Source organism: Raphanus sativus, chromosome 3 (genome assembly GCF_000801105.2).
Source record: "Raphanus sativus cultivar WK10039 chromosome 3, ASM80110v3, whole genome shotgun sequence".
Lineage (NCBI taxonomy): Eukaryota > Viridiplantae > Streptophyta > Magnoliopsida > Brassicales > Brassicaceae > Raphanus > Raphanus sativus.
In genome coordinates, this window is record NC_079513.1 from 26,334,127 (window position 1) to 26,351,458 (window position 17,332).

Genomic DNA, 17,332 nt, shown 5'->3' on the forward strand with positions numbered 1-17,332 from the left:
TTTAATGGAGTTTTAGATGATTTTAATAAGTTGCAGAGATTTAGATGATTTTTGTTAAACTACTCTAGAATATCACCTAAAACAATGAGATTTGAGTTTTATTTATTTTAACTAAGAAATTCCACCCAAACACCCTAAAATCACCTCAAAACTTTAAAATCCCACAACTTAAAATATTTTCAATAACAGTGGATTTCAGAGTACTTTACGAAATGTCAAGTTCAATAACAGTGGATTTTAAATGAGTTTTTAAAATTCATGTTTGAATAACAGTGAATTTGTCATTTTAATACAAATCACCTGAAACTCTCAGTTGAATACATCCCCTTAATGTATTCGAGGCTGCGGAGATATGTCAATTGATCAAATTTGGCAGCCGTATTGGACCCCATCCTGATTATTTTACCAACAAGACATTTACTTTTATTAGAAAGAATAAATCCACCTCAAATAGGTACAAACTGGTGTATGCAGGGAATGTTTAGTCTATTGATTAGTTTAATTTATAACCATTATGGATATGGTCTCATAGTCCCCGAATTCATTATTCATTATTCATACCTCATAACCACACATGTCAGGTGTTATAAAACTTAAGTTTTGAGCCAATTTTGTATAGTTCGTTGACATTCGTCAGCAGTTTTTATGTGATTTCGCTCATCAAAATTCAAAAGTGTAGTTGATCGCCCTTTTCTTTGTCTCTCTCACTTTTCGGTTGACTAATATAATTCCCTCTCTTTTGTTCTTCAAGTCATTCAGTTTTTTGGTTCAAACAAACGCAAATTAATATGGACCATCATGCGTATATAGTCTATCAAAAATATAATTTCTAAAATGTATGGAAGGAATCATCGACTCTAAAATGTATTTTTTCACCAACTCTTACATTTAAAATTTTACATTTTCTATTTATCTGTTGACCCCTTTTTATTTATCATCTCACATACTCTTTATGAATTAGATTTTAAATTTTTTTGATATCTATGTAATATATCTTCCTCTATCTCTTTGGTTGGTTGGTTGGTTTATATATCCAAAACACATTAAGTTTTCCTCTTAGAAACAAGTATTCAGTTTTTCTCAAAAGAAAAAAACAAGTATTGAGTAAACGTACGATTATAAAAATTAAGTACTGACTGAACATATTTAACTGTAAAGATCAGTTGATATATATCAATATCTTTGTTTTAAACCACGAGCATCTTCAGTTTTTTAATATTGTAGTTGCATCAAGAAGTTAGATACTTGATATAGTTACAATCATATACCATCACATTGAATATGAAACATAAATTCCAAATCATTTATTATTTATTATGATAACCGAAAACATTACTTTGTACCATTAGATTCCACAAGTTACTACTAGATTCCACAAGAATCTCCTCCCGGTCCACCATATATAAACAAAATTTCTTTGAAGAAAATACGTTTCTTACCATCTTTTAAGCCATAACATTTGTTGTTATCTAATACATTTTCTAATTTAGATTTGTTACTTTCTTGGACTTTAAACTCGGAATCTAAGATTTCAAGGTTTTTAACATGTGCAGACGCTGTTTCATCTTCAGTTGGTAGAAGACCATTACCCATCGGCGGACTTATACCAGATGATGAAGCCCGGACTGCTCCCGTAACTCCAATTATATTCACACTATTACCTATAAGATCAAATAGTTCTTTTGGCCAGTAACCAATATGTGTATCTGGTCCATTGTATTTTACATCTGTTGTCCACCAATTTCCTGTTTCTTTAATATATCAAAAATATACACATATTAACTACTAGAAAACATGTTAGCAGCATAAATTTAAGTATATCCATCTTACTTGTAAAATACTAGTATAGACTGCTCTTTCTCTTTGTCCTTTGCCGGGATAAGGAAAAGGTGCACTTAAAAGATCAGTTTTTGACACTTCAACAAAACCAGGACATATTGTATTATAACAGCCTGCTCCATTGGCACCCTATTAATATTCAATTTCAATATAACTTAGATGATAACTGACAGTTAATTCAAGATAATGTACATAAAAGTTTAAAAGACATTAAAAAAATATATACTACAAGAATAACTATGCGTTAAATTAATTACTGATAAATATATTTGTTAGTTATTTATATTTTAAATAATATAAAATATTAATAACACTGTCCATGTTTTTATTTTGTAATAACCTGCATAATTATAATAACTCAATTGTTTGGTTAGTCAGATAGGAAAAAAAAACATAATTTACGAAACAAAATCAAAAGAGTGAAATCTAGTACTATTTTTTTGAATTAGTTTGGCTTAACATTTAAAACATGAAAAAGATGAGTTCATTCCATTTAGGGGGGTTATTGGAACTAAAATTTGGAAAGAGTTTAGTGATTTTAGAAGTTGACAGATTTTTAAAAGTTTAGGAGATTTCACAAATGTTTTCTAAATTTCTATCAAATATTTTGTATTGATTTCTATAGATTGTTATTGATTATTAAGAATTTGCACAATGTAGTTTTTCAAAAAAAAAATCCTTCTAAGGTAGTATACAAAAATATTGTAGAAAATTTCAACAATGAATCTCGATGAGGCACTATTAGATTATCGTTTGGTGTGTTCACATAGACAAATGCATTTTATGGTATTGATTCTTTGTATTATGGTTTGTTCTTTGATTTGTTATGAAAATAGTCATTTTTTATCTTCATACTACATGGCAGATTTTTAATAGTCTTGTTTTCATTGACATTTTTTTTTGAGACATCACTCTTACAAACGAAAGATTATGTTAGAACACACCAAATATGAAACTAATCGACAAAGAAATCTTCTGGAAATCACATGTCAAACAAGAAAAATATGTCATACTGTATGGAAATGTTTTTATTAGTACACAGATTTAAGAAATCTTATGAGTAGACATATAAAGAATTTAACTCCCAATAACCATAGAGTTTAATAGAATAGAAAAATCAATAAAAACTAAACTTTTTGAATAACAAAAGATTTGAATGAAATTTAAAAGCCTTTAAACCAATAACAATGGATTTTGGAAAGATTTTTAAAATCCATAAACCAATAACCATGGATTCTTAAAATTTTATAATTCCTTAAAAATTCTTAAACCAATAACTTCCCCCCCCCCCTTAGTATTGTAACTGTTAGTTTAATATTTTTAATACTTTGAATGCATATTTTTGATATAATATTAATATTTTTGAAAGAAGATTCAGGAATAAAAGCTTGTAATTAACGTAAAGGGATCTTAAAGTTTTTTTATTATTATTTTTCTTTTTCTGTGAGAAGTGTTAAAAAAAAAATTAAAACTGATCAATCATGGACATGTGGAGCCCACGGACGCTCTAAGGATTGTCCTGTTTCGTCTCTTGAGTAGGAGAAAGAAGAGGTGAGATTTTAAATTTTGTGGGACCCACAATTAAATTATAATTTTTTTTTTAACTCTTGTCTAAGAGTCGGCGTTAACTATGTTCTAATGTTTCACTTAAGAAGATTTAGAAAATATAATTTACAATTAGTTATCCCTAGTGTATATGTATAGCAATTTTATAAAACAAAGAAATTACTATTAACACACTTATCCATGGTTTGAAATATGTTATGTAATTAGGATTATATTAATAATTTATAATATATTTACCTTTCAAAATTCATAACTCCATGTGCGATTGTCACCAAATAAACTTGGATTCACCTATATATATCATCAACTTAATTAAAGCATTTTACATTTTAAAGTAATTAGGTTTATTAAATAGCATCAACATTGATTTTACCATCCAACCAGTTTGGATGGAGTTAACTTTGTTGTTAACTCCACTTTCGACATATATGGCAGTGTAAGAAATCTGGTCGTTACTAACGTTCAAATCATGCACACTCATCCAGGCAGCCAAACCATGGTAAGGGCCTTTATCTTGTGTTCTAACTCCGGCAAACTTCAAAATTTCAAATTATTTTTTAAATATCAAATATATTTCAGATTATAGATTTTTTTTTTCTGTAACTTAGATTTTTCAAATTATAGATATTTGTAAAATTTAGCCATTTCAAAGTTGTACTTACATGTGTTCCACGACTATCGACCATAAGTGGAGTAGAATGTTTTTCTGTCCAATATTTACCATTTGCAACATATTCTTTTGTGTTCCTTTGTATAGGTACCATTCCATTTGGACAGTGGACGGTTCTTTTAATTTCATTCCCTTTTTTACCTTTGTATTTAGGTTTATGTATCGAAAAAGATGGTTCCATCTATTCAAATTAGAAAGATACACAATAAGTATATTATGTGAAATCAAACTATATTATATATAATCCAAATAATACAAAATACAAGTTAAATTAAAAAACAAAAACACTTATTTTATGGAATATATTTTGTTAATATATTCCAAATTTTTTACTTTATAAAATTACTTAAAATCTTCCAAATTCAATATATATATAGTATAATTTTTGGCCATATAAAATAAATTTAATATTAACAGAAAATACCTTTTTATTTAAATAATGTATAGTAAAAAACTTAAGAGAAAATACTAAAGTTGAGAATGGTTTTCGGATGGTTTGTTAGCAATGTCTCTTGCATTATTTTTAGGGATTATAAATACTCTTAAATAAAATCAAATCAGAAATCAAAATATTTTAAATATATCAAATGTAATCTAACGCAAATATAAAACTAAAAATGTTAATAGATATAAGAATATCATTTTAAAGGATGAAACCTGAATCTTATGGTTATGGAGTAGTGGGTGGCTCAACGAAGGTTGTTTATGTATATCCACACAATCTTATATGACCTTTTCATTTAACTATGACAAAATATAATGAGTACCATAATATATATAGTGATGTAAAAGAATAGAATATTAGTTTGGTATCTATAAATACAATACATCAATGTACCTTGAAGAATTTCACATTTTCCTCAATTTCTGCCGATCGAACAGCAGAAATTGTGAATATAAATATGAACACGAGGAGTTTAACAACAGAATTCATGAGTTATATGTCAATGTTTTAATGTTTTGAAGTTTTATGTGTGTTAGATCTCTTTGCACGTTCTTATATATAAGTCTTTTTAACTGAAAATATCTCTATAAACTGTGAAAGATGTGCAATCTATTTTTATCCATTTTTATGACTTTTATTAATAGTACTATAAATATATTAAAAGTTTTCTTTTTCATATAAATCCATGGGAGTTTTAATACTGGATACTAGTTCACTTGGATTTTATTAGTTTCTTTTGTCATGGATCTATCTTATTAAAACAGAAACATTCTGTTGGACCTAACATTTATTTTGTAAGTTTTTAAATTAAATACATATTTATACTTTATAGTTAAACATACATTAATTCACTAATGTTTATTTCTTTATACTACTATCCATGTTTCCAAACAATATACTTATTTCTTTATACTACTATTAATGTTTCCAAACAATATATTTTTTATACTACTATCAATGTTTCCAAATAATACAATAATTAATCTTAGTTATTTTATATCTATCATTTTCTCTTTAAAATTTTGTAGAAGCGTCATAATTTCATAAATTGCAAATAATGAACTTTAAAATTTCGATTATAAGATTACAAATTATGAAACTATTACAATTTAAATCCAATTAGATTACATATCGGTCATCCATCAGTTCAATCGGTTAGTCTCGGGTTTTAGTGATTTTTAATATGAATATTTTAAAAACATAAATTGAATTGTCAGATCTCCGGATTAACCGGTATAATCACAATCGGGTTGAATTTAAAAATACTGATTTAAATGCAAAAATATTTTAAATACACACTCTTTAAAAATAACCAAAATATTTGTTAAATTATTAGTGAAATTTTTCATCGTAAAATATTCCGCGCTTCAAAAGCGCGGGTCAAAATCTAGTTCTATTTGTTTCAGTTAGTCTCGGTTACTTATTTTAGTTATTTGTTTTAGTAGTATTAGTTTGATTTTCATATACTTTTAAATATATAATATTTTTCTCAGAGTCCAAATGTCATTTTTATTAATACTAATCCAATTGGCATTAAATACATGTTCTATTTTTCTAGGGTCTACCTTAAAGATATCTGTAAAAAAATTAGAAAAACATAAATGTACTCAGATATTCTTAAAGAAATGTCAATTACACGTTCATATGAGTAGATTTCAATTAATCTACACATATACTTGCACACTTTATTTTGATTGACAAAACCATTTATCTACTCAGATACTTTTAAAGAAATATTAGTTACACGTTAATATCAGATACCCACTTTCTTTTGGTCGATGAAAAACATTAATCTACTCATATATTTTTAAAAACGTCAATTACACATTAATATGGGTAGATTTTAATTAATTTCATCTACTTAGTAGTATATCCCATTCTTAGTTGTTAATTAGGAATTTGCTGTGTTAATTTGACAACATTGGTAGCAAAATCAGTGTCCAATCTGGTAGTACCATTTGAAATAATATCTAATAAATGCTTAAAGTTAGGCTTAGTTATTACTTTAGTAGCATAAATGTGTAAATAAGTTGTAGTTTTAAGGGTAGATTCATATTTGTACTTCTCTTTTAATAGTATAGATTTTTATATACTAGCACATGCGTTGCGACGGGCTTTGTTTATTTAAATTTATAAAAACACGAAATATTGATTATTTTATTATACTTTTATGGTTTTTTTGCATATATTGTGTGAGATTTCTTTATAATTAAAAACTCGTTTTTCACTTTCATACATAAATTCAAGTTAATATTTGTATTTTATAATCATGATGAATAGATGAATTATTATCAACTTTGTATTTAAGGCTAGCTAGAGAAAATAATATACCTAAATATTTAATTGAAACCAACCCCAAATAAGAATTAGAATAAAATAAAAATTTAAAAGTTAAAATTAACCAATCAAGTCAACGACAATATTATACAATTCTTTATATACTAATTTAATATTTTATTAAATAAGCTTTTAATTCTTTTTTCTAGGATTTTTAAAAAGGAAAATATTATATTTTATAAATCTCCTTTTTATTTACAATTAAGGAGATAAAAATTACAAAAAATACTTTTTTACATTTTTGTTTAAGATTTTAGAAAAGTAAAATTGCTGTCATATAATCTCTAACAATTATCTTCTCTTTAGATTTCAGAAAAAGTTGCTATAAAATAATTATTTCTATTTTCTAATAAATAATTTTAAAATTACTATTTCTACAATTTGTATCAATACTATTTTTACACTTGTTTTGTTAATTTTTAAATTTTTAGTGTCATATTCATTGTTAAATTCTCTCTCAAAATATTATCATAGAAACTTTTTTATAATTTTCTTTTGGTTAGAACCTAAAAAATATGATACAAATCTCTTTTGCTCATGATTTTATTAAAGAAAAAAAATATTTAGGGTTTTAGAAAGAGAGATTAATATATTATATAATCTTTTACAATTATACTCTGTCTAGGATTCAGAAAAATAAATTTACTATCATATATTTATTTCCAGTTAATATTAACTATTTCCAAAAGTTCGCATTCTCAAATAATTACGTACTATCAATTTCTCTCGATCAAACTGCAGAAATTGTGAATATGTACGTGAGGAGTTTAACAACAGAATTCATGAGCTATATGTCAATGTTTTAATGTTTTGAAGTTTTATGTATGTTAGATCTCCTTGCACGTTCAAATATATAAGTCCCTTTTTAACTGAAAATATAGGTCTTTATAATTGTGAAAGATGTGCAATCTATTTTTTTTTTCATTTTTATGACTTTTATTAATAGTATTATAAATATATTAAAAGTTTACTTTTTTTCATATGAATCCATGGTAATTTTAATAGTGGATACTAGTCCACTTGGATTTTATTAGTTTCTTTTTTTGTCATGGATTTTACTAGTTTCAGTTAGTTTCGTCTACTTATTATAGTTATTTGTTTTAATATTATTATTTTTGTTTTTGCTAAAAATATAATATTATTAGTTTGATTTTCATATACTTTTAGGTTCTACTTAAAGACATCTGAGTAAAAAAATTATAACAACAACTCAGGCTGTTGTTGGAAAATAATTATTCTCACTTGATAATGGAAATGAATCAGTAGGTAGTATATCTGTTAAGCTGTGATGTGGATAACAAAGAAACTTAATCCTATTTAAACCGAGTGTCTGAGCGGCGAATCAATAATCAAACAAACGTGATAACCAAGAAAAAAGAAACAAAAAAAAAAAGGGATGATGGGGTCAGAGATCCCGGATCTCCCTACAAACGTTTTCATCCTTCTTCTCGTCTTATTGGTTGTCGGAATGATTCTGACGCTTCTCGTCGCCATCGGAGTTTATATGCTCCTGCAACATCTGCGTGACAAAGGGGTAATCGTCGCTGAAAGGGCAGATCAGGCTGTTGGTGGAGGAACGGAGGGGATTGCGTGAAAAGCAGCAGAACGCGGGGAAAGTAATGGTTCATCTTCAACTATATTGAAAAGCTCTGTTCTTATTATTAACCATGTATCTGTTATAGACTCATGATATAAGTGTGTTTATGTGTTATATTGTATGAAACCTCCTTAAGCTTTTTGAGCTACTTTAATTTCAATGAAGTTTAATGTTTCAGAGCTTCTTCAGTCAATCTACGAGACAAGGGTTTTTCTTTTCTATCTCATGTTTCTCAGCTTCTCAAAGTATCATTTTTTTTTATTAATGACCAAGTAGTCTCTGCCTTCATCAAATAGTGTCACCATTCTCTGTCTTTTATATATTCACGAAAAAAAAGAACCTGTTTTGGTCATACTGAAGCGACGACAAAGAAACAGCTAGAGCTTCCGCAGTCTTAAAAAAAAAAGAAAGCATCAGTTTATGGAGAATGGACGAGCTTCACAAGCTCTCGCAGGAACTTAAAAAAAAAAAGGCTAACATCACAAGAAAGTGAAGAAACCAGTCCTGAAACTACACTTCCATCACTGTCTCTACGGTAACGTCTCTGTCCTTCGGTCTGAGACCAGAGGGTAGGGTGTTCACTAAGTCACAGTCATACTTCTTTCCTCAGTCCGTGAAAACCATCGCGGTAACATCAGCTGCAAATTAAAGGGTATAACTTCAAAGCAGCTTCTCATTGGTACCATCGGTGATCAGGCTTGTAGATTACATATCATATGTATATAAATACCTCCATGTATTGGAAAAACTGATATTCAAAACTGTTCCAATGGATGATCAGATATTGGCACTTGATAAACGATTTTGTGGATCCAAGACGGACAGTAAACCCCTCACAAGCTGAGAAGGAAGAAGGAATCATCCCTCTCACGGATACATTACCCATCATTCCTCGGGTTCCACTCATACACATGGTTTTTTTTTCACAGTTGTATGATTTTTTTGGGACGCCTAGAATAATTTAGGCATTGGAAACTGAGTAACTCGTGCTTGTAACCTTTTGCCACGTTGTAGAGTTTTGTGCTGAACCTTCTGAAATGTTGAAGTTTATAGAAAGAAGCCTCTTCGTTAACGTTTTTGGGTAGCATAAAGATTCTCTTCTCTGTCTGTGTTTGCAGACTAGTTTTATGTGTTAAGGACTTAAGGACCCAGTTCATCCTGCTTTTTGTCAGTCTTCAGATTATGATTTTGACTAAAAACAAACAAATTATACTTCATTGGACAATGTTCTATATTGCATATACAATAATACACTATTAAAATCCAAGAGTGTTATTTTCTATGATTTATATACTAGTAATAATGTTAGGAAGAATACAAGTGTATAACGCCCGACAAATTTGGTGCGAACCGATTGTATTTTCTTACTATTTAAAGAAGGGAAAATTGCTAATAGAGAACAAAAAAACAAAGGTGTTGTCCCTTTGGTATAAATCATTTTTTGTCCAATTTTTCTCCTTTTTACCCTTTGTATTTCTGAAAACTAATGAAATAAATACTTTTGTGAATCAAAAAAAATATTGAAAATACAAACAATTAATAAAACACCAATATACACATGCTGATATTTTTTTTGTTTTCAAAAAGTTGATAAATAAGAATTTGAAAATACGTTCTACTAAAGGTAGAATGTGCCTTCTACGGAAAATGGTATAGTAGAAAGCGTTTTCTAAAATAAACATGTTCATCTACTATTTTTAGAACGTACATTCTACTATTTACTAATTTTCTAAAAAAGTGGAATGCGCATTCTACTAATCCTAAAGCTATCTACTTTTCGTCCTGAAGCATCTTCTACTTTTATTAAGTATTCTAAATTTCGCGGAATGTGTTTTCTAAAATGTACTCTTCCGTCTACTAAAAGTAGAATGCGTGTTCTGGATTTTGTCAATGTTCTAAACTTTTAGAATGCGCCTTCTACGGATAAGATTACCTGATTTTTGCGAAAATTAATGACAATTTCAGTTATGGAAATATTCTAAAAATCTTCTAAAAATATTCTAACTTCCTAAAACGTGTTATTTTCGATTTTGCTTGTCAAATTTTTTTTAAAAATGATTTTCCCTTGTCTTATTCATTAATCTATGGTTTTTCCATAGTTTTTTTTTTGTTTTTTTCACAAACTCTTGTTCACTATGATACATATCTATACAACATGTGGTGTTTTGAAATTAGGTTTATTTTTTTGTAAAAATTTATTTTTATTAAAAAAATTTTAAAATTTATATTTTTATTAAAAAGTTTGATAAAATTAAAATGGTTACAAACGTTTTAAACTTTTTATAAAAAATAAAACTTTGTACAATGTTTCTTTTTATAAAGTTAGTTTAAAGTTTTTATTAATTTTTTTGTAAAGTTTTATTTTTATTTTATAAATTTTAAATTTTTTATTTAATTTTACAATTTTATTTAAAAAGTTTTAAAATTTTTATAAAAATAAAACTTTGTAAATGTTTTTAATAAGTTTATTTAACGTTTTTATTAAAACATTTTGTAAATTATTTTTATTTTTACAAAGTTTATTTTTATTAAATAAAATTTTAAAAGTTTTATTTTATTTTCCCTTTTTAAAACGTTTTTAATTATTATTTTTAAATTCTTTTAGTTTAATGTGTTTAATAAAAACTTTAAACAAACTATATAAAATTTGTAAATTTTATAAAAATAAAATAAAACTTTACAAAAAGTTTTTAATAAAAAGTTTAAACAAACTTTATAAAAATACATTTATTATTTTTCATTAAAAATTTTGATAAAATTAAAAAGTTTACAAACATTTTAAACTTTTTTATAAAAAATAAAAATTTGTTAACTGTTTTTTATTATGTTGATTTAACGTTTTTTATTTAAAAAAATTTGTAAATTTTTTTTTTTATTTTTATTAAGTTTTACAAAATTATTTTTATTAAAAAAAAGTTTTTATTTTTATTTTCTCTTTTTAAACGTTTTAATTATTATTTTTTAAAATTCTATTAATTTAATGTGTTTAATTAGATTAATCAAGGGTTAGTTTTGGGATTATAAAAGAAATTATACTAAAAGGACAACTAAATGATAGTTTTATACTATAGGGACAACCATGCTGAATTTTTGTTCCGTTTTGGCAATTTCCCCTTTAAAGAAAGACGCTTTGCTTTACTTCACTTAAATCTCCCCCCCCCCCCCCCATTACAGCGATGTGAAAGCAAACCAGAAACCGAAACTCCACGCGCCATATTAAAAAAAAAAAGACGCTTTGCTTTACTTCACTTCCATCACTGTCTCTACCGTAACGTCTCTTTCCTTCCGTCTGAGACATAAAAATGTATGGAGATTTGATAGGTTGCCAATAATTCATAAGGTTGCCAAGATTTGATAGGTTGCCAAGAATTGATGGTTGCTAGTTGTTTTTTTATAAGATTGGAAGTGTGATAACGTTTCTTTGGTCTGACAAATTTGGGTTTATAGTGACAATTGTCTGGTTTTTCTGAACGCACACCAACTGTTTGGTAAAATACCAGAGAGAGATACAATGGGGTGGAACTGTGAAGTGATAGGTTAGCCAAATGCAGAAACCTTTAATGTATGATGTTTTGACATGTTCTGAATTATTCTAATGTGGCTAAACTTTGTTAGCTCTAGTTTTTTTTAAGTAAAGAATATAGAATGAGAATGTAAGATAATAGTGTCGTCCATTAGATAAGTACGCACTATGTTACAAATAAATCAAGTTGATGGTCCTTATATTGATCTATTTTTAATGGATAAAAAAGAACAAGAGTGGCAACCCCTGAATAATTGAGTATAATTGTATATTCTGAATTGTTAGATAGTTTGGTTCACTCGAGTCTTGATGACAAAATTGTATTACGGTGAGTATTTTTCTCTTTGTATTGTTGGATGCAGAATGATGTTTTTAAAAACAAATAATCAATAATTGTATTATACAAAGACAAATCAGAGTTGAGTTTAGGATATAAGTTTATATTTCATTTTAACTAAACAAACTTTTAAAATATCTAATTAATTTTGTAATTATAACTAAACTCATATACAATTTTGTATTAAACTGTGATATTCATTTAATATAATACTTTTCAATAAAAAACTATTTTAACCAATAATATTTTTTATTTTAGAATTTTGTATCACATGATTTAAAATATGTTATCACTGAAAATTTAAAACAAATAAATTAAGTTATTGCATGTAAACTATAAAGTTGTTGTATTTAAAAATGTTATATTAAACAATTATTAATATGATAAATAGTACAATTAATTATGGAAAATGATAACTATATGTGTAAAATAAAATAATTAGTACTAAATCTAGTTATGTTATTAAAATAGATCAAAGAAGAACCATTCGAGGAATGTTTCTTGTGACACTTTATATACTACTAATGGTTCGCCGGATGGCGGATGTTAATTTCTAACTGTGTGTACGTTATCTTTATTTGTGTGGACGTAATCAAGGATATATGTTGTTAGTTAAAATGTTGTTATATATATATTTTTTTTGTCGATAAAATGTTGTTATATATATGTTGTTTTCTTGTCGGTTTGAGTATTCGTATTTCAATGAATGTCAACCCGTCGGTTGTTAAAATTGTTTAATTTGGATATCTGTTCGGTTTGATTTTTACGAATTTTGGTATTTCGTTTAGTAAAATACAACTATTATTAAATTTATATTTATTTCGATCCGTTTTATAGACTGTCGATTTTCAGTTTATTCAGTTTTATACCGAAAAAGATAAAAAAAATTTATATGTTTAACTAAAAAACAAAAAATAAAAAATGTTTCGACCATCAAATAAAATAATAAAATTTAGAAGTAAAATCAAAACTCTAAATTAAAAAAAAAAGAAAAACAAAATGATGTACGAAATAAAAGTTTTTCTATTCATTCATATTTAGTGTTCATCAGAATTATATTTCTTCGATTGAACACAAAACTATGTTCGTTTATAGATAATCTAAATAATTTTTACTAATTATTGTCCATCAAATTTATAATCTTTATTTCAATTTAGTTAATGCTAAAATAAAATAAAAAGATCAGAAAAATAAAATAAAAATTACGGTTGCGATGAATTATTACGTAATTATAATTCAAGTATTTTACCAATTAGAACTTCTTTATTACTGTAAAAAATATGGTAATAGTTATTAGTAAAAAAAACTTATATAACAAATAGACTTTCATGCGTTATAATAAAATTCTAGGTAATGAACCCGTGCACGGAAACATTTTTTACAAAATAAATATCATATTTTATAAAAAAATGATCTGTAAAAATTGTTTACAATTTCCTTTGATAAAGTACCTACATTACAAACACATATTTCATGTAATTAGCATTAAAATACACGTTCACTAAGATCATAAGAAGTATTTTACACATTTTTACAAATACTTATAAACACCTTTACGAAAAATACATTCTTAGACATTTTTACAAATTTTTAAACTATTGCAACTTTTAGGAAATATATACATCTTTTGACAACTTTTGGATTCCTATTTATAATAAGAAAACACATTTCTATGAATCTGTGATGATAAGACACGTATTTATGCATTTTAAAAACAGCTTGGAAGTTGTTAAAAAAAAAATTAAAAAACCGCTTGGAAATCTTTGCATTTTAGCATAAAAATATACATTCGTAAAATGATAAGATACATCCTTATACATCTTTTACACTCTTTAATAAACCATTTTATTTATAGGATTATGCGACGTACATCCTTAACATTCAGACAACTTTTAAACTAATATAATTTTTAGGATGGAAACATATTTTTAGATATTTTAGGATGACATTTTGTAAGTAGAGTAGTTTTAGACTCACATACCCGAATGGTTTCATTTCAATTTGAGTAGGTTTCAATCTTTAAAATATTTGAAAACTCTTCATATATGATTTATTTATTCTTTCGGTTACCCAAAACCCATCATATTTTTAATAAATATTGTTCAACTGGATAAAATATAAAAGGCATGAAGTTGATAATTAAGGAAAATAACTGAAACAATTTTGTACATCAAATATGGTACATTAGGGGGGTGGGGATATAAACTCTTCTTTTCTCCAAATAGAAATAGATTTTTCTTAGCAATATAAGAACTTACACTAGTTACGCAAAAAAAAAAAGGAATCTCCCTAATTTATGCCTTCTTTTAGTATTTTGGGCTAAGTTACTCAATATTAAATTACGTTTTGACAGAAAATAAATAAAGAAATTTTAATACATGTTAGAATATGTAGAAGTATAGAAATATAATAAAATAAAAATATTTATAAAACACACTATATAATGTATACTTATTTGGTTGCAACCACTTTGTACATGTAATATTTATTTATTTTTTGCAAAATGTGTAAACCGCACACATACCTTTGTATGATTAATGATGAATATGATTCAAATCTGATTTAGAAATAACTGTAAGAGTCATAATAAAAATCACAGGCAAAAATTAACATAAAACTCCATTAGGGGTTGTGGAAAAGACACACTTGTGCATGTGTGTGTGTGTGAATGTGTTTCAAGTTATGCTTATGCAAAAACTTTCATGGTTTCTTTTTTTTTTTGTCAAAGATTTATTTCATTCATTCATATCTCAAAATATAGTAATAGAGGAGCATAGTTTGAAGAACACACACATAGCAATTGCAACAGCCAAACATAATGTTGTGCACTGATAAAAGTTAAATGGTAGGGGACTGAAGAGAGTGGCAAGGGAACAACCTGCGATCTCGTTCAAATCCATCCCTGAATGCAGGGCAGAGAAGAGGACAATAGAGTCCAAAATTACTTGAAGCTTTGAAAATCCAGCAGATGATGCTGAAGGAAGGGCCACCTTCAACGTCAAAGCTTCGGCTGCAAGGGCTGAGACCACATATAATATCCTAGAAGAGCTTTGAGAGTCATGGGCTTCATCCATACCATGGATAAACCATCCAAAACCTCCATTTTTAGAAGCAACAGTCCCTGAAACCACAGAAAACAAAGCCAACAAGACAAAGGTTGTAATACTACCAACCCCATACGGCGGTACTAAAACGGGATAACACAGTGCAACATCCTCTTGTAGAGGTAAAGACAGATCGCTTGCAACATCCTCAAACTGAGGTAAAGGAAGATTCAAACGGAGGGTAACATCCTCTTTCAGAGTAAAAGACTCATCTCGAGACAACTAACACCTAGAACAAGGCAAGGCTCATCCAGGTAAGACTTGTTCCAAGAAGAAACAGAGACAATACCTTTTGAAAGCTTGACTAAGAGAGAGGAGGTTTCTGCAAAGAAAAACTGAAACCTCAAAAGTAAAAGAACGCAACACACTGATATAACTCCTATTACGGTTCCAATAACATGACTCTAAAAGCTTGCAACAACAAAACATTTGCAAAGATGGATTTTTTTTCCACAAAGTTGTACATATCAAACAAGGTTTCAATGGAGTAATTTCTCTGATATGATATCCAATTGTACATGAAGACCATGGCGTCTACAATTACAGAAGAAAAAAACTTGACCTTGAAGAAACGTAGATGAGAATTGAGAGCAGTTTGAGTATTCAATTGAAATCACATTAAAGAATTCATGATGGGGGTTTTGCATCCCTTTTCGACAAGGATCTGCACGCAGCTCTGTGCTCCTCGAGTCCATAACGATGGCTTTCACACCATCCCTCAAAGGAACTTTAATCTTCTTCGCTGGAGATTACACTATCCGGCGAGGTGCGGTTCCGTCTCTGCAAACAAGTCCTTCTTTCACCAGCGATCTATCTCGAGAGAAGAAGAAACGAGTCGGAAGAACTCTAACACATCTCCTCCACCCAATAGTTTTGTGACATGTGTCTCCTAAGAGCCGTGTCTTGGCTCTCTCAATTAAAGGACGCCTCTTGAGTTAATGTCTTTTTTCTTTTATTTTTAATCCTAAGACTGAAACTTTTCTATCTAGTACCATATCATTTTATCCGACTATTTGGTGCTTGTTTAAAGAATCTAATATAAGGGGGTGTTATTGGATTCCTAATATGTAGAGATTTTTATAGATTTGGATTTTATAATAATTCTGGTGTTATTCAATTAAGACTTTTAAAAAGTATGTTAAAGGTTGATGTTATTGATTTATGAATTTATAATAAGTATTTAGAAGTTTACAAAAATCTAGAGTTATTTGATTCATTGTTTTTCAATATCAATGAAAAAATTGTGTTATTCAAAAAATAAAGAAAGTTATTGATTTTGTCATCTTTTAAAATCTGTAGTTATTAGATCATTGATTTATAAGAACTTGCTTTATAAAATTTGTCTCTCGAAATATTGCATCTAGCCCTAGTATTCTTAAAAACTCTTTTTATAATTTAACAAAAGCAAATAACAGGATCACAAACTACATTCCGTAGCCGTCAAAACTATAAGACGCCTGGGTGTAGTAAGCTATTGTTATCATAACATCTCTATCAATGGTGGTTTTAAATGTATCATAATCATTCAAACTCAATCACTGCTTTGATGAAGATTTATGTTTTCTCTCACTTGATTATTCTCCTCAGCTCTAAACGTTCGAGCATCTGTAGTATCACCCATTCCAACTGCAGAACGAACGTAGTTGCACCATTTACAAATATGAGTTGCAGATCTTCAAATTTTGCAACAGAATCATAGCGTAGATGGGTATGTGTGGAATGTTTCTGTGGATAAATAAAAATTGTTTTCAGTTATAATATGTTTGAAAGCTTTAATAAATTTATGTAATCAAATACTACCTTTAGATACTCATCCCACACCTCATCTGGTTTATCCAAATCCAGAATTACAGCGTTGAAGATCCAAATAGTTTTGGTGTATGGTTTTCAAAATTGTATTCTACTTAGGTAGTG

At 27.6% G+C, this 17,332-nt stretch overlaps 2 protein-coding genes across 2 annotated transcripts; both read right to left on the reverse strand.

Moving 5' to 3' along the window:
• Positions 1–1,365: 1,365 nt before the first annotated feature.
• On the reverse strand, positions 1,366–4,256 carry LOC130509446 (uncharacterized). Its single transcript, XM_057005421.1, is given in 5 exon segments — positions 1,366–1,747; positions 1,820–1,968; positions 3,643–3,696; positions 3,779–3,940; positions 4,068–4,256. Coding segments are annotated over 5 exon segments (936 nt in total).
• A 10,757-nt stretch (positions 4,257–15,013) lies between these two features.
• On the reverse strand, positions 15,014–16,391 carry LOC108839182 (uncharacterized). The gene is made up of 2 exons (XM_018612001.2): positions 15,981–16,391; positions 15,014–15,435 (listed from the first exon to the last, which is right to left on the reverse strand). Exons 1-2 carry the CDS (start codon positions 16,111–16,113, stop codon positions 15,065–15,067), a joined length of 504 nt encoding a protein of 167 aa, XP_018467503.1. The 5' UTR covers positions 16,114–16,391; the 3' UTR covers positions 15,014–15,064.
• Between the last annotated feature and the right edge of the window lie 941 nt (positions 16,392–17,332).

Bases quoted from the DNA above. Each gene is read 5' to 3' on its own strand.
- LOC108839182 (XM_018612001.2), bottom strand. From the start codon at position 16,113: ATGGACTCGAGGAGCACAGAGCTGCGTGCAGATCCTTGTCGAAAAGGG. The intron at 15,436-15,980 runs GTCAAGTTTTTT...CTGTGGTTTCAG, and splicing joins CTCATCTACGTTTCTTCAAG to GGACTGTTGCTTCTAAAAAT.